Here is a 27,770-nt window from a genome sequence, read left to right as displayed (position 1 = left end):
AATAACAATAAGGCTACATTACGTTAGAATCAAGTGGAGAGGGTTGCTTCAAGAGGGCTGGCCCTCAATCTATGTTTAAAGTTACAGAGTGAAGATGCGGAGTTGGCAATAAGTATGTGTGAATTCCAGAGTAAAGAACCTCTGACTTTTATGGAGAACTGGTTGAGAGTGGTACGGCTGAAGGGAGGATGAATATAGGTAGGAAGTAGGAACCGAGGACTATATCTAAAGAGAAATGAGAAGCAGAAGACCGCACGGTGGACGCCATGTTGCTCCCTGGAAGGAAAGAAACATGCGCAGTTGAGAGTGAGACCAGGAAGTTGTACATGCACACATTTGTTAACCTGGCCTCACCAGGCTTTCCACCACCTCGGAGGAAAGCCTGGTCTCTGTTTCAAAAGTCCGTATGATCCTGTGGGGAGCGGATGACATGGTTACGTCATGTTGTAGTATTGTTTTGTAGTCGCCAGACAGGATGAACAGGCGGCGACAACTTCCTTTTCCCTCTCAATAAAAGCTCTCGCTTACGAGAGCTTTTATTGCTTTTAATCAAACAGGAAGAAACAAACAGCTTCCATGTTTGTTGTAGGCAAACCATTGCCTACAACATAATGTAAGCATATCATCCGGCTCCAGCCCGGATGGTATACCGAAATGAAATGGTGCCCAGGCTACACATTTGTGCATGTATAACTTCCTTGATGCCGTCGTGATCACTTGCCGAGAATAGCCGATCTACAAGCCCACAACTGTGATGTGTTGTGAGCTTGTAGATCGGCTATTTTCGGTCATTAGTTATTTTAAAATGATAACCTGGGCCTATTTGAAGTGATCAAACTAGCAACAGAATACAAGTTTTAGAAGCGTCTTCCAGAAACATTCAATGGTCAGAAATGTACATCAGAAATGTATATATCATCCTTTATTTACCCAGGGAAGTAGCTGAGCACATGTGCTCATTTTCAGCAACGCCCTGCACTTAGAAACACACACACACACACACACACGCTCTCACACACACACACACACACACACACACACACACACACACACACACACACACACACACACACACACACACACACACACACACACACACACACACACACACACACACACACACACAGACAGACACACACACATTAAAACCTGGGAGCTGAGCAGTACAACCACAGTCTGATACTGTCGGCCACTAAGCAGCTCCAGGGGGAGCAGTTGGGGGTTCAGTGCCTTGCTCAAGGGCACTCCCCCCCCGTCCCCCCCGTCCGGGGAATCGAACCAACAACCTTTCGGCTACAAGGGCGCTCCTCTGCCCCGTGTCGGACAGTGACTGGGAAGTCCGGTGATCTTGCTTCATGTTGAAATAAAAGGCTTTAGGAAAAACGTGCTATGATAATGTTTGTTGAAATGATTGAATGTCACTAACCAGTTGTTTTTGTCCGTCAGTATGGCAAGAAAGAGGCAGGAGGTGTTGAGCAAGTTCCACCGGGCTGGGACCAGTGGCACGCCTTGGTGAGACGCACGCACGCACGCACGCACGCACGCACGCACGCACGCACGCACGCACGTAGATGGTTACTATGTACACATGCTGTACACATACACACATATTATGGAAATAGTATTTTAAGAAGGACCCATACACGCCCCTAGTGATATTGATAGGGAGGGACTGAAGTAAATAATTTAACTTGGGCACACAGTTCATCTTCAAGACATTAACCTTGAGCCCCACAAGGACAAGAATAATGTAGACCACCTGTCAGTATCCAAAGCAAATTTCCATATGAATAGAACACATTATACAAGTCTTTCTAATAGAGATGCATGATATACTCCAGATTATTTTCACCGAAATTTGACCTCCCAGAAGCAAAGATTTGAGTTAAAAACGAAAAAATATATATTCCACATTTTCTGGTTACAGGTGGGGAACTCCCAGTACTACAACTACACTCTTTCAGTCAACGGCAAAGAAGAGCCGCATGGGGACATTTATGAAAAAGACTACCTCACAGACCTCATAGTAAGTAAAACTTTTTTTTTTTTTAAATTATACTGCTTTCATATTGTCTTATCTTATCAATGTGGGTTTCCGAACACCCGCAGGGGTCTTTGTGGGGATTCCAGGGGGGGTCCCCAGGGGGGGGGGGGGTCCCCAGGGAAATGATTTGATAGTTAGGAAACCAAAGGAACCCATACGTTAAATTAACCCATTTAGACCTTTAAAGGCTGCTACGGTTTTCTGAAAGCCCTGTGTTTCTAAGTCAGTGGACGGTGCTCAACCTTTTCCATGTCAGGACCCCCAGCATTATCTGTATTTGGCTGCAGACCCCCCCATCTGAAAATCTGTAGTTCCAGGGAAGATTTGCGTTAAAAACATTCGCTCTGAAAGAATATATATATATAATATGTTAACAGAGTGTGGTATAATTTCAGCAAAAGCTATACGTTCACAACACGCAGCGTGCGTGCGTGCGTTAGGTGTGGTAATTTGCCTCTTTTATTGGCCTATTTTCCTCCATTTTTGCGGACAGACCAGACCAGCTGATTCAGACGTCTTTCCTGTAGAAGGAAGCTCTTTTGTAAAGTCACTGTCATCAGTTTTCGTGTCACATTATCACACGTTTTACACCATTTCACCCCCCCCCCCCCCCCCCTGTCTGTTTGTAATGGCTTTGTACTTTCAGTTTTTTAAAGGTTTAGAAAGTTAATGATCAACACAATGTTCTTTTATAGACGCAGTTACAGAAACACGATATATTATATACTGTACACATGATCTAAGGCAGTGGTTCCCAAAGTGGGGTCCGGGGACCCCCAAGGGGTCCTTGAGGGAGTTCCAAGGGGGGACCCCCCCAGCTAAATGATAATTTGGAACCAAATGGACCCTTATGGGTCTGTAACTCTGAGAGTGTACACATGTGTACATTTGTACACTCTCAGAGTTAAATTAACATTGATTTTACAATATAAATCGGGGGTCCTGCAGAGATATAAATGCCATTAAATGGGGGGTCCGTCCGTAGACTAATGCATGTCAAACTGGGGAGTCCTTGAAATTAAACGGGTTGAGAATCACTGCTGGAGCCGTACAAATCTTCTCTTATGGGGGGGGGGGGGGGGGGGTCCCTGCATGGCATATCTCTTCAAATGGGGGGTCCGCGGGCTAATTAGTGTCAATTTGGGGGTCCTTGACATGAGAAGGTTTGGGAACCAGTGATCTAAGGTACCGGTAAAACAATTAAACACACCAAGAAACACTTTAACAAAATGATCACAGACATTCTTACAGGATATGTACAGTATCGCTACACTGTAAATCCCTGGAACATGTGACACGTTTAAACCTAAACACCATGTGTGTAATAATAAAATGCCAAGTGTTTATTAATATTCATACAATACAGTAGAACACGAGTTCACTCAAACACCTGCACGAGAACACCTAGTGTTCAAATTCTAAACACCTACATATATGACTGACTTTGATTGTAAAAACTAAACACGTTTATGTGTTTAAAAAGTGTTACAGGCGATTAAACATGTTCTTCTGTTTATAATCTAAACACTGTGACACGTTTAAAAAGTGTTACAAATTATGTGTTTGAAACAGTTTATAACCTAAACGCTTGGGTTTAGTATAGAGTAATACTGTGTTGTGGAAGACATGCGGTGACTTGTCTGACTGACTGTCTCTCTCTTCTTGTCCCCTGCGTGTCATGATGTCATCAGAGTACATGTTACATATATGTTGGATATCATGTGACTGTATTTTCTGCTCAGCCAGCTTTTTAGAGGCAGAATAAAAAGTCACGCACATGTTTCACATGTTTCTGTTCAGCAGTGTTGTTTTTGGCAGCAAATTTCTGTTTTAGTTTTAGTCATTATAGTCTCCTGAATAGTTTTCACTTAAGTCTTGGTCACATTTTAGTCACCTGGAATGTATTAGTGTTTAGTCTAGTTGTAGTCGACTAAATGTCATAAGATTTTAGTCTACTAAATCTACAGGTGATTTAGTCGACTAAAATGTATTTTTGCGGGCCTTGTTGCCGTCATAATGACTTATTTTACACTTGCTGAAAATAGCCGATCTTGTAGATCTGCTATTTTCAGCATGCAACCAAGTGTAAAATGACTTGTACTGGATCTCTTGTCCACTAGTCCCTTCCTAACATTTTAGTCTAGTTTTTATTTGTTGACGAAATTGTCAGTATATTTAGTCTTAGTTTTAGTCACCATAGCATAGTTTTAATTTAGTTTTCTTCAGTGGAAAAGGTAGTCGACGAACATTTTTCGTCTTAGTTTTAGTCGAGGAAAACAACACTGCTGTTCAGGGTTCAGCTGTTCTTGTCCTTATCGTCTCCTCCTGTACACCAGTGTTGTCTTTTGAATCGTTTTAATTCAGTTTTAGTCACATTTTAATCACCTGGAATGTTTTAGTGTTAGTCTAGTTTTAGTCGACAAAATCTACAGTTGATTTAGTCGATGAAAATGTATTTTGTAAAATGTATTTTGGCCTTGGTGCCGTCTTAATTACTTTTTCTTTTTTACACTTGCTGAAAATAGCTGATCTACAAGCTCACGCGACGCGTTGGGATCCACGGTGTAACAAAAGTCTCATAATATTCAACCAAGTTGTCTATTGTCTGTCTGTGTGGAGCTGGTTCTGCTTTCACTTCCCTGTCTGTCATTCTCAACCTTTTGTATTTATTTATTTCAAGGACCATGGGTTGATATACATTACATTAGGCAAACGGAACGTAACCTATTGGATAACAATTTAGTTTTTTATCTCTGGGACCCCAATCTTTTTTAATATATTTTTTTATCCCACGATTTTGTAACCCATTTTTCACCCCTGTGTCAATCATCTAATGTGATCCTGGGCTCTACACACCCTCCACCAACCTAGTCCCCATATATGGGGGACAAGGGGAGACCAACCTAGTCCCCATATATGGGGGACAAGGGGAGAGCAACGGACTTGAACTCATGCTTCCTTCATGCCTGAGTGTCCAAGTTGCTCCTTTACACCTGACAGGGGGGAGTTTCCCTGGTTGGACGTATAGCGCGTGGAAGGAACACGTTATTCCAACCAGTTCCTTTCCCCTCCATCAGGTGCCCCGGCTGGCCAGGGGGAGGCAGTTTAGACACCAGGATTACTGCATGTTTTTTGTGAGGGTACCCACCCTAGGGGACACGGGGAGATTGGGACCCCAATCTATACTGTAATCTATCTCTGGAACAACATATTTTCAGATGGGGGTCGTCGACCAAATACAGATAATGTTTGGGGTCCTTGACATGAAATATTGAGAACCACTGAGTCAGTGGTTCTCAATATTTCATGTCAAGGACCCCAAAAATTATCTGTATTATCATGTTTCTGTGTCAATGTCGACGAGGTTTTTCACAAAGTTGTCAGGGTTCAACTCTAACCCGTTTTCCTTGAACCTGTGTTGCGGTTGCAGCTGAACCGGTCCCTCCACTTCCTGGACGACAGGAGTCCACAGCACCCGTTCTTCGTGATGCTGTCGCCCCCCGCGCCCCACGCCCCGTGGACCGCCGCCCCGCAGTACCAGAAGAACTTCAGCGACGTCAAGGCGCCGCGAGACGGCAGCTTCGACAAGCCGGGGACGGTGAGACAGAACCCCACGCACTTTCTATCAGCCGGGGACAGTAAGACAGAACCACACGCACTTTCTATCAGCCGGGGACAGTAAGACAGAACCACACGCACTTTCTATCAGCCGGGGACAGTAAGACAGAACCCCACTCACTTTCTATCAGCCGGGGACAGTAAGACAGAACCACACGCACTTTCTATCAGCCGGGGACAGTAAGACAGAACCACACGCACTTTCTATCAGCCGGGGACAGTAAGACAGAACCACACGCACTTTCTATCAGCCGGGGACAGTAAGACAGAACCACACGCACTTTCTATCAGCCGGGGACAGTAAGACAGAACCACACGCACTTTCTATTAGCCGGGGACAGTAAGACAGAACCACACGCACTTTCTATCAGCCGGGGACAGTAAGACAGAACCACACGCTACACGTTACAACACGCACGCAGCGCTGATTCTGATGTAGTTTTAGTCATAGTCTTTTTGAATAATAGAATATAAAATTAGATTATTACACTTAACCCATTCTGACCTGAGATCAGATTCTAAAAAATGTCTGTTTGATAATGACAGTTTTCTGAAAAAGCCATGTTTCCATGTCAGTCGTTCTTCGATTTTTCAAAAATAGCAGACCTACAAGCTCGTATAGCGCGCCACTCGGTGGCGCGCTATACGAGCTTGTAGGTCTGCTATTTTTCAATAGCTAAATTATAACATGATGCCATAACACCATAAAAGGGGTTCCCGCCCAGAATGGGTTAATTGCATGCTGTACACATGTTGTGTACGTATACTGTGCGTGTTTCCAGCATCATGGTACATTGTTGTGTACATGTTGTGTACATGATGTGTACATGTTGTGTACTATGTGTGTGTTTCAGGACAAGCACTGGTTGCTGCGTCAGCCCCTCAACCCCATGCCCAGCAGCTCTGTGGACTTCCTGGACGACGCTTACAGGAAGAGGTACCATACCATCTTTATTCATATAGGACGTTTAAATAACAGGAAGAGGTACCATACCATGTTTATTCATATAGGACGTTTAAATAACACCAGCTCAGTGGCCTTGTGGTTAGAGTGTCCGCCCTGAGACTGGGAGGTCGGGGTTCGATCCCCGGCCGGGTCATACCAAAGACTGTAAAAATGGGACCCAGTGCCTCCCTGCTTGACACTCAGCAGGCTCACCAGACTCACCAGAGGACGCTGGCGTCGACTGTTCGCCGCTTCACCTCCCAATGTATGAATTAATGAACCATTGTAAGCGCTTTGAGTAGGCACGTAGTGCATAGAAAAGCGCCATAAAAATGCAATTCATTATTATTAGGAAGATGTACCATACCATACCATCTTTATTCATATAGGACGTTTAAATAACAGGAGGAGGTACCATACCATACCATATTTATTATAGGACGTTTAAATAACAGGAAAATGTTTTAGATTTTCATTATCGTGAGAACGATATGGCTTCCATTTTCGCATTGCAACTTTTCAGGACTAGAAAGCCTGCAGTTTCTATTATCTTGTATTCCCCATCGATGATGTCACTGGAAGACGCTTTCTGAACTGCCCACAGCCCTCCTAGGAGACACATTCGAGCATGGGGCTAAATATGTTTTTTTTTTTTTACGAAATGTTATGGCGATTTATTCTTTTATTATTTACTATAGTCCTACTAGACTAGACTACTAGAAGCGGCAAATGAAAAAAAATAACACTCATCTTTTACTTTCTCTAATAACGACCTTAAAACATGAACCTTGTTTGAAAAAGAAAACTAAAGTTGTCCTTTAATTAACTAAAAGATTTGGTTTGGTTGTGCTTTGAAAATAACAGAAAATAGTAGATTTTTTATCTACAAGCTGCGACGCATCTGTGATCTGCTATTTTCAGCATGCAATCTAGTGTAAATCAATCATCAATTACAATTACAATTACAATTCAATCTAGTGTAAATCAATCATCAATTACAATTACAATTACAATTCAATCTAGTGTAAATCAATCATCAATTACAATTACAATTACAATTCAATCTAGTGTAAATCAATCATCAATTACAATTACAATTACAATTCAATCTAGTGTAAATCAATCATCAATTACAATTACAATTACAATTCAATCTAGTGTAAATCAATCATCAAATACGACGCCATCAAGGCACACCAAAATAGGTTTTTATCGACATAATCAACTGTAGATTTAGTCGGCTAAAATGTTATATTTAGTTGACTAAAACTAGACTAAAACTAAATAGAAATGTATTCAAATGACTATGACTAAACTAAATCAAAAGTTGTTCAACCAAAGTCAACAATGTAACAGTTTGAGAAACACTGCCGTATCTGACACAAGAGTCTACATTTCTCCAGAGGTCATCTCCAACCACTGCAGATGCATTCATTATAATGTAGATCTGTTTTCAATAGAGCACCGAAGTCTGACGTCAATATCGGTAGAAGGCGCAAATCCACAGGTTCATGTACTTTTTATTTGCATTGTAATCCCCATAGGAGGATTTTAGATCGCCTCATATAAGAACTGTGTTTGAAAAATAAACATGTCACCCCGGCCGCTTCACTCATATGGATATGACGAATCAACTGACTGAGAGAAAACGCTAATGTTACTGCTGCTGAATTAGTTACATTTTCACTAGAAGCAGACTGTATCAAATATGAGTGACTGACTGTCACAAACGATACAGAGACACCTCCCTGACGCAGAGACAGCTTGTTTATTTTTGGACCACAACGCTTATATGAAACGATTGCAAGATGAGCCCTCTCATCTTGATGACTTGGTTGTGTTTCTCAGATGGCAGACTCTCCTCTCTGTTTAACGACATGTTTGTGTTTCTCAGATGGCAGACTCTCCTCTCTGTTTAACGACATGTTTGTGTTTCTCAGATGGCAGACTCTCCTCTCTGTTTAAAGACATGTTTGTGTTTCTCAGATGGCAGACTCTCCTCTCTGTTTAAAGACATGTCTGTGTTTCTCAGATGACAGACTCTCCTCTCTGTTTAACGACATGTTTGTGTTTCTCAGATGGCAGACTCTCCTCTCTGTTTAAAGACATGTTTGTGTTTCTCAGATGGCAGACTCTCCTCTCTGTTTAAAGACATGTTTGTGTTTCTCAGATGGCAGACTCTCCTCTCTGTTTAAAGACATGTTTGTGTTTCTCAGATGGCAGACTCTCCTCTCTGTTTAACGACATGTTTGTGTTTCTCAGATGGCAGACTCTCCTCTCTGTTTAACGACATGTTTGTGTTTCTCAGATGGCAGACTCTCCTCTCTGTTTAAAGACATGTTTGTGTTTCTCAGATGGCAGACTCTCCTCTCTGTTTAAAGACATGTTTGTGTTTCTCAGATGGCAGACTCTCCTCTCTGTTTAAAGACATGTTTGTGTTTCTCAGATGGCAGACTCTCCTCTCTGTTTAAAGACATGTTTGTGTTTCTCAGATGGCAGACTCTCCTCTCTGTTTAAAGACATGTTTGTGTTTCTCAGATGGCAGACTCTCCTCTCTGTTTAAAGACATGTCTGTGTTTCTCAGATGGCAGACTCTCCTCTCTGTTTAAAGACATGTTTGTGTTTCTCAGATGGCAGACTCTCCTCTCTGTTTAAAGACATGTTTGTGTTTCTCAGATGGCAGACTCTCCTCTCTGTTTAAAGACATGTTTGTGTTTCTCAGATGGCAGACTCTCCTCTCTGTTTAACGACATGTTTGTGTTTCTCAGATGGCAGACTCTCCTCTCTGTTTAACGACATGTTTGTGTTTCTCAGATGGCAGACTCTCCTCTCTGTTTAAAGACATGTTTGTGTTTCTCAGATGGCAGACTCTCCTCTCTGTTTAAAGACATGTTTGTGTTTCTCAGATGGCAGACTCTCCTCTCTGTTTAAAGACATGTTTGTGTTTCTCAGATGGCAGACTCTCCTCTCTGTTTAACGACATGTTTGTGTTTCTCAGATGGCAGACTCTCCTCTCTGTTTAAAGACATGTTTGTGTTTCTCAGATGGCAGACTCTCCTCTCTGTTTAAAGACATGTTTGTGTTTCTCAGATGGCAGACTCTCCTCTCTGTTGACGACATGGTTGCTGCTCTGGTCCAAAAGCTGGACGAACTGAAGGAACTAGACAACACCTACATCATCTACACTTCAGACAACGGCTACCACACAGGTCTACGCACGCACACACACACGCACACACACACACGCACACACACAGGCTCGGCCCTTAGTACAGGCCGACGAAGCGGCCTCTTCGAGCGCCACCTCTTAGGGGCGCCACTTAAGCCCTCCAAACAATCTGCACCGGTTTCTGTTTTAAGTGGGGGGATATCGGTCGGGCAACTGGCAACCCACACATTCACATTGGGTGAGGTGGCAAATGTTAGACGCTAGGGGACCACTGGTTGAGAACCACTGAAGTAGACCTGTAAGAACCAAAGTGGTTACAATGTGTAATTCATATTTTGCTTGTATTTCATTATTGCCTTTATTATGTTTAATATTTGTGATCAGCTTTCCATGCTTAGATATAACTGTTTTTGCAGTTGGTAAAGAGCGCCCCCTAAAGTTTACTTTAATGTTTGGTGATGCACAGCTGAGGAGGTTAATTGGTGTGGTTATGCAACATGTCGGAAAAGAGTGAATTCAGATGCTAGGTTTACGCGTGGAACACAACCGTTTTGACCGTAATTTCCGGGTGTTCTTTGATGTCCCCTCTTGTTATTTGGAACCTGTATCAAGATAACAAAAGACAATCTGTGTTTGTTTGCAAGCAAAGGACTATACTTTTATATTTCGTTTTTGTGTGCATTTCCTGTACTGCAATATTCTTCACTAAACTCCATTATCATCATCATCATCAGCGCTGCCTCGTGGAGTCTGTCTGTGAGTACTCTGGTCCAGTTTCTGCCTGTGGTGATACACAGACATTGTGCCCCACCTGTGCATTACGTGTCATCTCAAACGTGCTTCAAACTGGTGAATGTGGCTAGTAGACATTTTGGAATATATTTTTTTGGAAACGAATGCCACTTCAAGACCCTTCATTTACAAAAAAAAACCTTAAATGAAAATATGGAGATATGGAGACGTTTCTGCCCGACAGCCACGTTATAGTTCATATAGGCCTTTATTAATAGCGGGTGCTGTTTTGTGTTTTCAGGTCAGTTTTCTCTGCCCATTGACAAGAGGCAGCTGTACGACTTTGACATCAGAATCCCCCTCATGGTCCGAGGCCCGGGCATCAAACCACAGCAGACACTGCAGGTGAGAACCATCAAACCACAGCAGACACTGCAGGTGAGAACCATCAAACCACAGCAGACACTGCAGGTGAGAACCATCAAACCACAGCAGACACTGCAGGTGAGAACCATCAAACCACAGCAGACACTGCAGGTGAGAACCATCAAACCACAGCAGACACTGCAGGTGAGAACCATCAAACCACAGCAGACACTGCAGGTGAGAACCATCAAACCACAGCAGACACTGCAGGTGAGAACCATCAAACCACAGCAGACACTGCAGGTGAGAACCATCAAACCACAGCAGACACTGCAGGTGAGAACCATCAAACCACAGCAGACACTGCAGGTGAGAACCATCAAACCACAGCAGACACTGCAGGTGAGAACCATCAAACCACAGCAGACACTGCAGGTGAGAACCATCAAACCACAGCAGACACTGCAGGTGAGAACCATCAAACCACAGCAGACACTGCAGGTGAGAACCATCAAACCACAGCAGACACTGCAGGTGAGAACCATCTGGGTGTGGTTTGGAATCCACCCACCGTGTGGAAAATAGCAGATCGAGCTTGTAGGTCTGCTATTTTTGAAAAATCTTGAAAATGTGGCGCAAATCTTTGAATATATATATTCTTTCAGAGCGAACGTTTTTAACTCAAATATTTGCTTCGAACATATTTTCGGCGGCCAAATACAGATAATTCTGGGGGTCCTTGACATGAGGTTGAGCACAGCCGACACATAAACATACGTTTTTCAGAAAACTGTCCAGGTTTTAGAAAACATTTGTAGAATCTGGTGTCAGGTCGAAAAATAAATAAATCAAAAGTCTTCTGAGAGAAGAGAATATTATATTCAGAGATTTGTGCAACATTTTCACGATTTTTCAAAAATAGCAGACCTACAAGCTCGTAGCTGAGCTCGTAGATCTGCTTTTTTTCAATAGCTAAAGCATAACATAATGCTTAGTTAAAACACCGAAACGGGTTCCTGTCCAGAATTTATTAACAGATTTATTAACCAATAATATCAATCATTGTATTCTATTGTTTTTTAATGTGTCCTGGTTTCAGGCTCCAGTGCTGAATATTGACCTGGTATTGATTCCTTTGTCCTGGTATCAGGCTCCAGTGCTGAATATTGACCTGGTATTGATTCCTTTGTCCTGTTATCAGGCTCCGGTGCTGAATATTGACCTGGTATATTGATTCCCTTGTCCTGTTATCAGGCTCCGGTGCTGAATATTGACCTGGTATTGATTCCTTTGTCCTGTTATCAGGCTCCAGTGCTGAATATTGACCTGGTATATTGATTCCTTTGTCCTGGTATCAGGCTCCGGTGCTGAATATTGACCTGGTATTGATTCCTTTGTCCTGTTATCAGGCTCCAGTGCTGAACATTGATCTGGTATATTGATTCCTTTGTCCTGTTATCAGGCTCCAGTGCTGAATATTGACCTGGTATTGATTCCTTTGTCCTGGTTTCAGGCTCCAGTGCTGAATATTGACCTGGTATTGATTCCTTTGTCCTGTTATCAGGCTCCAGTGCTGAATATTGACCTGGTATTGATTCCTTTGTCCTGTTTTCAGGCTCCGGTGCTGAATATTGACCTGGTATTGATTCCTTTGTCCTGTTTTCAGGCTCCAGTGCTGAATATTGACCTGGTATATTGATTCCTTTGTCCTGTTTTCAGGCTCCAGTGCTGAATATTGATCTGGTATTGATTCCTTTGTCCTGTTTTCAGGCTCCAGTGCTGAATATTGACCTGGTATATTGATTCCTTTGTCCTGTTTTCAGGCTCCAGTGCTGAATATTGATCTGGTATTGATTCCTTTGTCCTGTTTTCAGGCTCCAGTGCTGAATATTGACCTGGTATTGATTCCTTTGTCCTGTTATCAGGCTCCAGTGCTGAATATTGATCTGGTATTGATTCCTTTGTCCTGGTTTCAGGCTCCAGTGCTGAATATTGATCTGGTATTGATTCCTTTGTCCTGGTTTCAGGCTCCAGTGCTGAATATTGATCTGGTATTGATTCCTTTGTCCTGGTTTCAGGCTCCAGTGCTGAATATTGACCTGGTATTGATTCCTTTGTCCTGTTTTCAGGCTCCAGTGCTGAATATTGACCTGGTATTGATTCCTTTGTCCTGGTTTCAGGCTCCGGTGCTGAATATTGACCTGGTATTGATTCCTTTGTCCTGTTATCAGGCTCCAGTGCTGAATATTGATCTGGTATTGATTCCTTTGTCCTGTTATCAGGCTCCAGTGCTGAATATTGATCTGGTATTGATTCCTTTGTCCTGGTATCAGGCTCCAGTGCTGAATATTGATCTGGTATTGATTCCTTTGTCCTGTTATCAGGCTCCAGTGCTGAATATTGACCTGGTATTGATTCCTTTGTCCTGTTTTCAGGCTCCAGTGCTGAATATTGACCTGGTATTGATTCCTTTGTCCTGGTTTCAGGCTCCGGTGCTGAATATTGACCTGGTATTGATTCCTTTGTCCTGTTATCAGGCTCCAGTGCTGAATATTGATCTGGTATTGATTCCTTTGTCCTGGTATCAGGCTCCGGTGCTGAATATTGACCTGGTATTGATTCCTTTGTCCTGGTTTCAGGCTCCGGTGCTGAATATTGACCTGGTATTGATTCCTTTGTCCTGGTTTCAGGCTCCAGTGCTGAATATTGATCTGGTATTGATTCCTTTGTCCTGTTTTCAGGCTCCGGTGCTGAATATTGACCTGGTATATTGATTCCTGTGTCCTGTTTTCAGGCTCCAGTGCTGAATATTGACCTGGTATATTGATTCCTTTGTCCTGGTTTCAGGCTCCAGTGCTGAATATTGATCTGGTATTGATTCCTGTGTCCTGTTTTCAGGCTCCGGTGCTGAATATTGACCTGGTATTGATTCCTTTGTCCTGTTGTCAGGCTCCAGTGCTGAACATTGACCTGGCTCCCACCATCCTGGACATCTCTGGTTTCAACCTGTCTCTCGTCACCATGGATGGACAGTCCTTCCTACCTCAGATGGTTAGAGATGTTCCTCCGCTAAAGAAAGACTCTGTGAACTGGTTGGAATAACGTGTTCCTTCCACGCGCTACGACGTCCAACCAGGGAAACTCCCCCCTGTCAGGTGTAAAGGAGCAACTTCATGGACACTCAGGCATGAAGGAAGCATGAGTTCAAGTCCGTTGCTCTCCCCTTGTCCCCCATATATGGGGACTAGGTTGGTCTCCCCTTGTCCCCCATATATGGGGACTAGGTTGGTGGAGGGTGTGTAGAGCCCAGGATCACATTAGATGATTGACACAGGGGTGAAAAATGGGTTACAAAATCGTGGGATAAAAATAACAAAAACTGAGAAAAAAGAAAGACTTTGTAGGCTAATGATAATAACCCATTCTGACCTGAGATCAGATTCATACGAGGTTTCCACTGGACACACACACTGGTCTGATTAACCCATTCTGACCCGAGATCAGATTCTTAAAAATGTCAGTCGTTCTTCGATTTTTCAAAAATAGCAGACCTACAAGCTCGCTATGAGCTTGTAGATCTGTATTTTTTCAATAGCTAAAGCTTAACATGATGCTATAACACCAAAATGGGTTAATAGTCATGGCAATTTGTCGACTAATCCAGTGGTTTTCAACGCTTTCCGTATCAAGGCCCATTAATTATTGGGCATTTGGGCCACATGCACGGAGACCACCATTTGATGAGATTTAGCCTCTCAGACCCAAAACTTTTGAATATTTTGTTGTCGTTGGATATGATTTTGTCCACAATTCCTTTGCTAACTTAAAATACATGTTTATTCATCGTCGCGTTGTTTTTCTTCATCCCAGTAATAAGCCATTCCTCACCACTGTTTGTACCCCCAGGCACCCTCCCTGCGCAATGGCACCGCGCGCCCCTACTTCCTGGTGGAGTACACCGGAGAGGGCCACCCATCACCGGACCCTGCCTGCCCAAAACTTGGCCCTGGCCTCGCGGTGAGTGAGCCATTAAAAGTGATCAAAAACGGCAAATTAACCCATTCTGACCTGAGATCAGATTCATACGAGGTTTCCACTGGACACACACACACTGGTCTGATTAACCCATTCTGACCTGAGATCAGTTTCTAAAAAATGTCAGTCGTTCTTCGATTTTTCAAAAATAGCAGACCTACAAGCTCGTAGCGCGCCACTCGGTGGCGCGCTATGAGCTTGTAGATCTGCTGTTTTTCAATAGCTAAAGCATAACATGATGCCAACACCAAAATGGGTTCCCGTTTCAGAATGGGTTAAACAATGAAAACAAAAACTCGTGTTCGAGACTTCGAGGTCTTCATCAATTAACTCGTGTAACTAGTGAATGGGACCTTTAAAAAAAAAAAAAGGTTGTGAATCACTGGGTAGTTACAGTAAAAGGTTGTGAATCACTGGGTAGTTACAGTAAGTAAACACAATGATTGTTCTTCCCTGCGTCTCTCTCAGCATTGTTTCCCTGACTGCGTGTGTGAGGACGCGTACAACAACACCTACGCCTGCGTCAGGAGCCTGGAGGAATACAACCTGCAGTACTGCGAGTTCGCCGACAGCGAGGTAGGCATAGCGGTGGTAGCTACGTATATACTAGAGCTGGGACTCGATTAAGAAAAATAATCTAATTGCGAACGCAGTGAGCACTTACTATGAGACCAAGCAGATCATGTCTGTCTGTCTGTCTGTCTGTGTGTGTGTGTCTGTGTGTCTGTCCCGCTATCCAAATATGGAGTGTGTTGCATCAGCAATCACTCAGCTCCATATATGGGCACAAAAGGGGCCAGGTCCACATATACAGTAACAGCGGGACAGACACACAGACAGACATGATCTGCAGGGTCTCAGCTGCGTTCGCTTCCCGCGTTTGCGCGTCTTACTGGTTAATCAGAGGCTTTGTAGTTGGGGGGACTTTTTATTATTTCCAGTGCACACAACTCCATAGAAAAATGCGTTTTATCCCAACAGTGATATATAGGCAGGTGATTTATATAGGCAGCAAGTGCCTATATAAAGTGTCTTCAGTGTGTATATGAATACTCAAATGTGCTTTACATGGCTGGGCATGAGAAAACAAATAAAAACAACTATATTATGGGGGAAACAAAAAGGTGCGATTAATTAATCTGTAGTTAATCGTGATAATTTTTTCTGTAGTTAATTAATCTCGATTAACGCGTTAAAGTCCCGGCCCTAATATATACTCATAGCGGTGGTATATATACTGTGTATATATATATATATATATATATACACTCATCATCTTCTTTTGCTTTTGGCTTTTCCGTTCAGTGTCCTCTGTCTCCTCAGCCAATCATCTGCCTCCATCTCACCCTGTCCTCTTGTCTCCTCAGCCAATCGTCTGCCTCCATCTCACCCTGTCCTCTTGTCTCCTCAGCCAATCGTCTGCCTCCATCTCACCCTGTCCTCTTGTCTCCTCAGCCAATCGTCTGCCTCCATCTCACCCTGTCCTCTTGTCTCCTCAGCCAACCGTCTGCCTCCGTCTCACCCTGTCCTCTTGTCTCCTCAGCCAATCGTCTGCCTCCATCTCACCCTGTCCTCTTGTCTCCTCAGCCAATCGTCTGCCTCCATCTCACCCTGTCCTCTTGTCTCCTCAGCCAATCGTCTGCCTCCATCTCACCCTGTCCTCTTGTCTCCTCAGCCAATCGTCTGCCTCCATCTCACCCTGTCCTCTTGTCTCCTCAGCCAATCGTCTGCCTCCATCTCACCCTGTCCTCTTGTCTCCTCAGCCAATCGTCTGCCTCCATCTCACCCTGTCCTCTTGTCTCCTCAGCCAATCGTCTGCCTCCATCTCACCCTGTCCTCTTGTCTCCTCAGCCAATCGTCTGCCTCCATCTCACCCTGTCCTCCGCCTCCTCGTCTTCTCTCACACCAACTAACTTCATGTCCTCTTTCACTACTGTTTCACTTCCTCCTCCTCCTAGGCCTCCTGCCTGGTGGTTCTAACCTCAGCGTCCTAGTTCTACCGATATTCTCACTCCTCTGCACGTGTCCAAACCATCTCAGTCTGGCCTCTCTGGCTTTATCGCCAACACATCTGACATGCGCTGTCTGTCCCTCTGATGTACTCGTTTCCTCCCAGAGAGAACTTCATCATTTTAGTCTCCGCTATACCTCAGATTCAGATTCCAGATACCTTAATTTATTTGCCATTGTGTAGAAAACACATAGGAATTAGTTTTGACATTGCGTGTGTGCATTTCTTATTCCTTTTTTCCACATAATTATAACAAAAATAACAACAACACAAATACAACACCGTGCAGGAAGTATAAATATAAAGTGCAGAGTTTATGGAACATGCAAAAACATGTCCGGTGACACCCCACCTCTAGGGGGCAGGGGTGGGTGGGAGGGAGGGAAAACCAGAGTCATTTAGCAGCCTGGCGGCTGAGGGGAAAAAGCTCAGTCTGTGTGGCGGACTTTACCTCCAAGCTCTGCTTCCTTGTCTTGTCCTCAGTGCAACTGTCTCTTAAAATAAAAATCACACCTGTGTGAACCGAGTGGTGCAACTCCCCTCTCTCCCCCCCTCCTCTCTCTCTCTCTCTCTCTCTCTCTCTCTCTCTCTCTCTCTCTGCTCCGTCAGATTAGCTTTATTATGGATATCAATCCGCGTCGCTGAGAACAATTTTTTCATTATTATTTTGGCTCGGCCTTTCCTTCTTTAGCGAACCTAGACAGTCAGAAGTTGGATTTGCGTCCAGCAGGTGGCAGCCATGTCACATACTTCTCTCGTTCCAATTTCACGCATGCGCACGACCACTCGTGCTCACACAGGTACACAAACAGGTACAACAAGTACACGAACATTGCTGGTTGTAGGAGTGGTTGCACCACTCAAAAACATCCATCTCTGCTGTGTTTTTTTCTCTTTTGTCCTCGCTCACGGTGGTCTCCCCAATCCATGCAGTCGTTTGTGGAGGTGTACAACCTGACGTCGGACCCTCACCAGCTGGAGAACATCGTGAAGAAGGTGGACCCGGCACTCCTCCAGGCCAACAACCAACGGCTCATCAAGCTGCAGTCCTGTGTGGGCCAGAGCTGTAGAGACACCACCAAATAACCAACCCAGACCTGTCTGTGTGGGCCACAGCTGTAGAGACACCACCAAATAACCACCAACCCAGTCCTGTCTGTGTGGGCCACAGCTGTAGAGACACCACCAAATAACCACCAACCCAGACCTGTCTGTGTGGGCCACAGCTGTAGAGACACCACCAAATAACCACCAACCCAGTCCTGTCTGTGTGGGCCACAGCTGTAGAGACACCACCAAATAACCACCAACCCAGTCCTGTCTGTGTGGGCCACAGCTGTAGAGACACCTCCAAATAACCACCAACCCAGTCCTGTCTGTGTGGGCCACAGCTGTAGAGACACCACCAAATAACCACCAACCCAGTCCTGTCTGTGTGGGCCACAGCTGTAGAGACACCACCAAATGTGACTAAATTTGACTGAGGGACTGCCATTGGATTTTCTTTTTTAATTTTCGTTTTTTCATGTCATATGAAAGCAGGGAATCATAGCTTCAAATTGACATATTGGTTGTTCAGTTTGACCCATCAGTTTTGGAGATATTGGCTTATAGAGTATAATGTCTTGCAGAGAAACAGCGAGTTGAGAAAACAGGCTTGAAAGGTTCACTTCTGTGGTCTCTAACATTACACCTATAGCTACATGTTTGGGCATTTATTTCATATTTACATTTACGATTTCAGCTCTGACACTTATTTCAGACATGCTCTTAGTATGTGACGAGTCTGCCTGTGCTATTAACTCATTCTGGTGAAAAGCTGTAATTTGCGCGATGGCAGTCTTCTCAGTCAAATCTGGTCACAAATAACCAACCCAGTCCTGTGTGGGCCACAGCTGCAGAGCGACACCTCCAAATAGAAATAACAACGCAAAGCTACAACTTTACAGTTAAAGTTAACCCATTAAAAGGTACTTTCAGACGGGCATCGATTAACCCATTCTGAACGGGAAACCCCTTTTTGGTGTTCGAAGCATTGTTATACTTTAGCTATTGAACAATAGCAGATCTCATAGCTCATATACAGTAGCTCAAGCTATGATGATTCACGATGATTCGCCGTTTGTCTAGTTCTGAAAACAGCCCATCTACGATCGAGCCGCGCTGTTTTCGGCAAAAGTTTAAGCCAGGCTATATAATATATACCCCTAGCGTCGTATAATGAGGCATAGAATTGGATATTTTCTAAAGGATATACGTAAACTTCCTGGCCTAATATTCATAAAGTGAGTTATGGAGTATTTCCGTCTGCTGTCTAAGCCTATCCATATGCTGTAGGCCTTAAAGGGAAACTTCACCCTTTTTGGGAGAAAAAAAAATGTTAATGACGTTTAGAAGATTTAGAACACTTTCCTGGGGGGTCTTTATGTGTGTAATTTGTGGTTTTAGATATTTTAGATTTTAGCAGTGAGCCCAGTGTCTCTGATGTCATCGACACTGGGCTCACTTTACTTCCTGGACTACATGTTGTCTCAGTAAGACAAGTATCAACAAGGAGGAGCATTATGGGAATTGTAGTCCAGGAAGGAAGTGAGCCCAGTGTCCATGACATCAGACACTGTGGCCTCACTGCTCAAATCTAAAATATCTAAAACCACATATTACACACATAAAGACCCCCAGGAAAGTGTTCTAAACTTCATTAACATGTGGTTTTTTTTTTTTTTTTTTTTTTTAAAGGGTGAAGTGTCCCTTTAATGGAGATATAATGTTGCACTTTTGTGCTGGTGTTGTGGTGGAGAAAAGCTAACCCCATCATAGAGTTAGTTCATGACCAAATAACTAACTGACTGTATGATATACAGTTAGTTCATAACCCCATCATACAGTTAGTTCATAGAGTTAGTTCATGACCAAAGAAAAGGCTAACTCCATCATACAGTTAGTTCATAGAGTTAGTTCATGACCAAAGAAAAGGCTAACTCCATCATACAGTTGGTTCATAGAGTTAGTTTATGACCAAAGAAAAGGCTAACCCCATCATACAGTTAGTTCATAGAGTTAGTTTATGATCAAAGAAAAGGCTAACCCCATCATACAGTTAGTTCATGACCAAATAACTAACATACAGTTAGTTCATAGAGTTAGTTCATGACCAAAGAAAAGGCTAACCCCATCATACAGTTAGTTCATAGAGTTAGTTCATGACCAAAGAAAAGCTAACCCCATCATACAGTTAGTTCATAGTTAGTTTATGACCAAAGAAAAGGCTAACCCCATCATACAGTTAGTTCATAGAGTTAGTTCATGACCAAAGGAGATTTGCTAGTTTGGGATAAAGCCGTTTAGTTTAGTTCTGGGTTTGGGTTGCATTGAGGCGCGGTCCAGGATATATCATACCTGGACATTACGTTCGTGGTCACCAGTGTTGTTTTTGGCAGCAAATTTAGATTTTATTTTATTTTAGTCATAGTCTCTTGATTAGTTTTAATTTAGTTTTAGTCACATTTTAGTCACCTGGAATGTTTTAGTGTAAGTCTACTAAATATAAGATTTTAGTCTACAGTTGATTTAATCGAACAGAATGTATTTAGGCGGGCCTTGATGCCGTCGTAATCGTAATGACTGCTTTTTTCACTTGCTGAAAATAGCCGATCTACAAGCTCACACCGCGTCGCAGTGCAAAGCGGTGTGAGCTTGTAGATCGGCTATTTTCAGCATGCAACTAATTGTAAAATTACTTCAACTGGATCTCTTGTCCACTAGTCCCTTCCTAACATTTTTGTCTAGTTTTTATTTGTTGAATAAATTGTCAGTGTATTTAGTCTTAGTTTTTAGTCATCGTAGCTTAGTTTGTATTTGGTTTCCATGTAGTTTTCGTCAGTGGGAAAAGGTAGTCGACGTCTTAGGTCACATTCTCACCTAATACTTCGGTAGACTCGAATTCGTATGGGCGGAGAAATGGCCCAAATGGGATTCTTGCATATTTAATTTGCTGCGGTTTGCCTTCACACCGTCAATCATCCGCAGCAATTGGAAACGCACCAGGGGGGACCTTTATCAACGTGTTCCATTCATAAACTAACCTACACAGTGAAATGATAAATCTATGGTGATAAAATTATACTCATAACGTGCATGTGTAGTGCCGTGGGACTGCCCCCCCTCTCGCTCTCTCACTATACGCACGCAGCCACGCACTGTTCTTTTGGGCATGGAGCATATAGTATTAAAAGGCATGGCGGCACAGCGCTGAGCCGCACTGATATAACAGACAGCAGCGCAAAATGTTTACAAGTTTATCGAGATGAAAGTTCCTACTCCCCACTAGTCCCCACACAGTGACAGCATTCCATGTTTACGGCACGCACAGACAGACAGAATATTCTGTAGGCTATAATAATATTACACTGCACTGCAGTGTGTGTGTTTTCTTAAGCAATTGATTAATGTACTCGTCCTCATTTCGATCAGGGCTTCAGTCTCCACTCTCCTCATTCGACCACGTCTATCCACGGTAACGGGACATCTTTGCGCTGCGTAAAATATGCCTTCTCCGTCTCCAACTGTGTTCAGCTCCTCACCCGCCACATTGTTTGCTTTATTTACTGCGGATTGCATTCACACCTGCACCGAATCGTAATCAAGTGCGATTGGAAGCGAAGCGAAACCCCCGTTTTTGCTCGGAGTAAAATGCGGTTCTTTGCTGCGCATTAGGATTCGAAAGAGCCTTCACACCTGCCAAACGAAGCGCACTTTCTGAAAATGCGCAGCAGGATTCGTTTTAATCGCAGCAAAGCTCTCTGGTGAGAATGTGACCTTAGTCTTAGTTTTAGTCGACGAAATCAACACTGGTGGTCACATCATAGCAACTACACAACCCCAGACCTCTCTAACTGTATATTTACAGCATTTCTGCACTTGAGCATTGAGCCTGGGTATAGTGAGAGAAAGTGAAAGACAGTGCACACAGGTCTGTCTCGAATCGTGAATGTGCCTTCAACTTAAGAGAATGGATGTTGCTTGATGATTCTTTTATTCTTTATTTTCTATCAAAGAAGATATTTTATGTGAGTATTAATGTTTGCAATTGGCTTTCATGGAGGGAAATGTGATATTCTTTTTCTGATTTCAACGTTTTGCGTGTGATGTTTACTGTTACTGTCAAATTAATGTTCCTTTTTTTCTAATTCAAGGGAAGTTTACTTTAATGTTTTTTGAATGAATCAGTCGATCGTTGTGTCTTACTGTATATTTGCACTGAAATGTACCTGCCTTAAATGTGAATGGGTCTTCACTGTGACAAAAATCAATAAATATTAAAAGAAAAGCATTCCAGTCAGACTCTGTGTTGATGTTGTCGACTTCTTCAGTGAAGAAAACTAAATGAAAAGTTAAGCTTTCAGTTCAAAAGGGATAGGGATTGTTTCCATTTAGGCCCTATGCAATCAATTCATAGACATGACACAAAGAACAACCAAATTCAATCTCATGTTGAATATATGATTTGGGGTCACATAGAGCACCGAAGTCCTGACGTAACTCGCTCAGTATGCACAGTGTGAGGATGATTGGGTTCAAAATAAAATAAAGTTAAGTTGGTCCAACCTGTATCATGGTAGAGTATGTTAATACAATAAAACTTAATCTGTATGGTAGAGTATTAACCCATAGAGCACCGAAGTCCTGACGTCACTCGCTCATCCCTTCGATTCCCCTGGTTCGCGGAAAGTAATTTCTCTATGGAGAATAACATGGGGTGATCTTAATATCGTCTACTATAAGCGTTGTGGTCCAAAAATAAACAAGCTGTCTCTGCGTTTATTGTCAGGGAGGTGTCTCTGTATCGTTTGCAACAGTCAGTCATTCATATATGATACAGTCTGCTTCTAGCGAAAATGTAACTAATTCAGCAGCAGTAACAATAGCATTTTCTCTCAGTCAGTTGATTCTTCATATCCATATGAGTGAAGCGGCCGGGATGACATGTTTATTATTCAAACACAGTTCTTATATGAGGCGATCTAAAATCCTCCTATGGGGATTATAATGCAAATAGAAAGTACATGAACCTGTGGATTTGCGCCCTCTACCGATATTGACGTCAGACTTCGGTGCTCGCATCTATTCGGGAACCCCTGTTGATGTTTTAAAGCATTATGTTATACTTTAGCTATTGAACAAGGAAAACAACCGCACACTGTCTTCAAATGCAGTGACCACCATTTATTTACAGGGAAATAGCAACGTTTCGACCTATATGCGGCCTTCATCAGGCTATCTTTAACATAAATCATCATACACTCAGGCATGAAGGAAGCATGAGTTAAGTCCGTTGCTCTCCCCAGGTTGGTGGAGGGTGTGTAGAGCCCAGGATCACAGTAGATGATTGGCACAGGGGTGAAAAATGGGTTACAAAATCGAAACAAAGAATCATCATCATCATCATGGCGGCCCCCTACGGTCGCAGCCCACCGGGAATATGCCCGGTATGACCTGTGGCCAGTCCAGCCTATTGACAAGAATATGGATTCTTGTCAATAAATATACAGCATCGTGCATGGCTACGCGAGTGTGCGGCCTTTTTTTCTCATGTACTGCCTTATAGGCCAGCACCTCATCAATACTGGTGTGTTATTTACTGCCTTATAGGCCAGCATGCACCTCATCAATACTGGTGTGTTATTTACTGCCTTATAGGCCAGCATGCACCTCATCAATACTGGTGTGTTATTTACTGCCTTATAGGCCAGCACCTCATCAATACTGGTGTGTTATGTACTGCCTTATAGGCCAGCACCTCATCAATACTGGTGTGTTATGTACTGCCTTATAGGCCAGCAGCAACTCATCAATACTGGTGTGTTATTTACTGCCTTATAGGCCAGCACCTCATCAATACTGGTGTGTTATGTACTGCCTTATAGGCCATGGCACCTCATCAATACTGGTGTGTTATTTACTGCCTTATAGGCCAGCACCTCATCAATACTGGTGTGTTATGTACTGCCTTATAGGCCAGCAGCAACTCATCAATACTGGTGTGTTATTTACTGCCTTATAGGCCAGCACCTCATCAATACTGGTGTGTTATTTACTGCCTTATAGGCCAGCACCTCATCAATACTGGTGTGTTATGTACTGCCTTATAGGCCATGGCACCTCATCAATACTGGTGTGTTATGTACTGCCTTATAGGCCAGCACCTCATCAATACTGGTGTGTTATGTACTGCCTTATAGGCCAGCACCTCATCAATACTGGTGTGTTATGTACTGCCTTATAGGCCATGGCACCTCATCAATACTGGTGTGTTATTTACTGCCTTATAGGCCATGGCACCTCATCAATACTGGTGTGCGCCCTTTCCTGTTCTGTCAACTTATTTGGCAAGGCCTGTGATCAAGGAAGCAAGAAACAGCCAGGCCCCGTTCCTTTCCAATATGGCTGCTGTGCCACACCTCACACAACTCATCCGAGTCATCATGGACAACAGATTGGAAAAGGACTTCTCTGGGGCTGTGAATCCAGGTGAGAATGAACGCTTCCCCAAGCCATCAGGACAGGGGTATATAACTGTAACATTTCAGAGATAGTAGTCTATGAAACTGCAACAGAACTATAAATGTACATTGTGGAAACAAATTAAATCAAATAACTTGAGCAAAAAAAGAAGTAGGCTACAAGAACAATTTTGCAAATGCTTCCCATTGTTGCAAATTACAAATAAATACAAGTGCAGAGGAAGAAGTGGCCGGCTGGTTTTAAGGCGTGGTGTTCATGTGTTCATGATCAGGCTGATCTGCTGATCAGCCTGATCATGAACACATGAACACCACGCGTTATTGATTGGAAGCGTTGCTTACCTCTACCTGTCTGTATTGATTCATCACAATCTTCAGTGTTTTCCAGACAGTGTGGCTTTGAAGCTCTGGTGTTTCTGTACCTTTGACTCCAGCATCCTTATTGCCACGTTTAGTAGCTTTTTTAATTAGAAGCAAAAGAACAGCTGAAACATGGAGCTGAGTATTAGAGATTCTTCTTGGAAAATGCAACACTAATTAAATGCTTAAAGGACCACTTTTCAACCTATCTTCATGTAATAGGTCCTCACTAATAATCATGAAAAGAATGGCGCAATTCTTTTCTACTTAGTCTGTGTCTCATAGGAGGCCTGTGGGCAGTTCAGAAACCGTCTTCCAGTGACATCATCGATGGGGAATACAAGCTAATAGAAACTAGTCCTGAAAATGGAAGCCATCGTTCTCACGATAATGACAATCTAAACATTTTTGTAAAGAAATCTTGTTTAAAAAAAATATCTGCCTAATGATGATGTCACTGGAAGTCTGAACTCTGAACTGCCCACAGCCCTCCTATATGAGACACAGACTGAGTAGAAAGAAAATTGTGCCATTTTTTCATGATTATTAGTGAGGACCTATTATATGAAGATAGGTTGAAAAGTGGTGAAGTGTTCAAAGTGTTTGAAGTGGTGAAGTGTTCACATTTAAACACTATTTTGCCATGACAGATGTCAGCCTGCTATTTTAGATTAATTGTGTCCTCACACAGACCATATAGAATACACATTTAGGCAAAATGAAACCACTTGGCAACCACTTTTAACTTGAATTGACTTCCACGTTTGTCCACATGAGGGCGACAAGGACCGTTGAATAAAAACGGATCAATGGAGTAAATGCTGTAAATTAATAACAGTTACTGTAAAGAACCCAAACACGTTTTCTACTGAACTTTTCTATATTCTGGGTGAACAGACATTGTTATTATGATCTTATTGTGAAACAAGTTGTTTTCCTTAGATTTTGAGTTTTGAGCCAAATGCTTTTATTTTGAAGGGAGTTTTGTGGGACATAGTTACCTGCGCACCGGAAAGAGGAAGTATGACATAATAACCAGACATGAGAGAGAGAGGAGACGCGTCTTTTTGCTGCTACTACAAAGCAAATCGCGCCCTTTTTACTGTTTGCCATTGATACATTCAATGTTTGTTTTAGCACCCCCCGAAGAGGCATAAGGTTGGTACACATGGACTGTGTTTGCAACGTACAATACAACAAGTTTGGAGCTAAAGTACTGTTGCTAAATATGCATTTTTTGATTTGTTTACATTCTGTTCAGTTCTGGTAGGCTACCGGTATATGGAATGAAACGTGTTTCTGCAGAAAAGGCACACAAGGATAACGCACTAATGCTAATAATAAATAATGCTACTCTTTCTGTAAAAGTGGGTTGTAAATGAAAGGTTATAATTGTACATGCAAAGGAAGGATTGCTATCACTGCAGTTCATACATTTTGGATAAAAAGGGTCTTTATTTCATGTCATTATATTATACTTAAAAAGGGTTAAAAAGAGGCATTTCATTACTTTTGGAGTTAAAAACAGCTTTAAAAGGGAAAAACGAGTTCTTTATAATAAATGCTTGTTGAGGTTAAAGTCTATTAATTGTAATGTGTTTACAGTATTTCTAATTTCTGAATGATGCTCAAAAGCCATGTAAAAAAGGAATTGTACTGTTTTGAATATGCTAGTTGGCTTACATTTGAAGATTGTGAGCTACAGCAATTTTATGGGAAAATATGTGTAATATTAACAGACTATTTTGTTTGTGTGTTCTTTATTTTCTTGTCAGTTCTTACGGTGGTTTATGGACTTAATAAATTCACTACCATCAGTACAAGTCTTGACCTTCTTTCGGCGGGGACCGCTACAGTTACATTTATCACACTATATTGGTTCGATGGATTTAGATGAATGTTGTTTCTGCCCCATGCTGTTCATTGAAACTGTAATCAAAGGGATATTTCACTTTAAAAACAATGTTGGATCATTTTACCGTCTACACAGGCTTTTGTGAACACCGGTAGTTGCTCGACTTAGTATTTAGATTATTTTATATCTCCCTTTTAACGATTAGATTCATCAAACACCTGTCCTTGGTTCTGCATGGTGACACATTTTCAATTACCTTTATTGTTACCGATTGTTTATTTTTCAAAAGAATATCTAAATAGTAGTAAATCGAGCAACTTAAACACTGTCCGGGGTTGTTCACAGATTTGCACCTGACAAAATGGTCCTCATCTCGCCTAGAATGAACAGGCAGACAATGACAAAATAAACTCGATTTGGGTTTTTTTTTTGTGTGATTTGTTTTTTGAAAAATCCCCCGCAGTCACACCTCACTTTTATTCTTCTGAGGGTAGATTCTGCCATTGAATGGATTTCAATTGAAATGGAGCGTTTCTTTTATTTTAGCATTAAATCCGCAATAATTAAGTGGCAGCAAATGGCTCCATTCCCATTGAATTGCGTTGGCAGAATCCACCTGATGGGTAAAATAAGTGTGGCTTGAATGTACACTTTTTTTGACTAGCTGTTGTCAGTCAAGGCAGGCAAGCAATTCTTTAGAGCTCGTCACACAAAACTAACAGTCAGTAGGCTACAGGTTCTAAACTTGAGGATAAATTACATTTTAACAAACACACCACCACACAATTATGAACCATTTTATTGATTAGCTTTGAACAAAGACAACTTGTTCAACAGCCTTTCATGATGATAAACACACACACCCTATAGTGTCACAATCATTTGAACAACTTTGACCATATTTTATACTTTGGCTATTGAAAAATAGCAGATATACATCACATAGCGTGCTGCGCTATGAGCTCATGTAGATTGCTATTTTTTTTATCTTCAATCTTTTAATAAATATATTTTAATAAATAAGCAGACCTACAAGCTCGTAGCGCGCCACCGAGTGGCGCGCTATGAGCTTGTAGGTCTGCTTATTTTGAAAAATCGAAGAACGACTGAC

The 27,770-nt window shown here is 42.5% G+C and overlaps 1 protein-coding gene across 1 annotated transcript in view; it reads left to right on the top strand.

The window, feature by feature from the left end:
- The window catches only part of gnsb (glucosamine (N-acetyl)-6-sulfatase (Sanfilippo disease IIID), b), a 30,767-nt gene extending 11,410 nt beyond the window's left edge, over positions 1-19,357 (top strand). The window contains exons 6-15 of the mRNA XM_080765906.1: positions 1,447-1,512; positions 1,928-2,026; positions 5,475-5,642; positions 6,517-6,599; positions 9,699-9,817; positions 10,811-10,914; positions 13,825-13,926; positions 14,782-14,892; positions 15,379-15,486; positions 17,855-19,357. Coding sequence (XP_080622032.1) covers positions 1,447-1,512; positions 1,928-2,026; positions 5,475-5,642; positions 6,517-6,599; positions 9,699-9,817; positions 10,811-10,914; positions 13,825-13,926; positions 14,782-14,892; positions 15,379-15,486; positions 17,855-18,007 — 1,113 coding nt within the window. The 3' untranslated portion in view covers positions 18,008-19,357. The remainder of the gene's footprint in view (positions 1-1,446; positions 1,513-1,927; positions 2,027-5,474; positions 5,643-6,516; positions 6,600-9,698; positions 9,818-10,810; positions 10,915-13,824; positions 13,927-14,781; positions 14,893-15,378; positions 15,487-17,854) is intronic.
- The last annotated feature ends 8,413 nt before the right edge of the window (positions 19,358-27,770 follow it).

Source organism: Protomyctophum bolini (assembly GCF_963924005.1).
Source record: "Protomyctophum bolini genome assembly, chromosome: 6".
In the NCBI taxonomy this organism is placed as follows: Eukaryota; Metazoa; Chordata; class Actinopteri; order Myctophiformes; family Myctophidae; genus Protomyctophum; species Protomyctophum bolini.
Note: the sequence above shows the minus strand (reverse complement) of the source record. Positions and strands in the feature narration are given on the sequence as shown.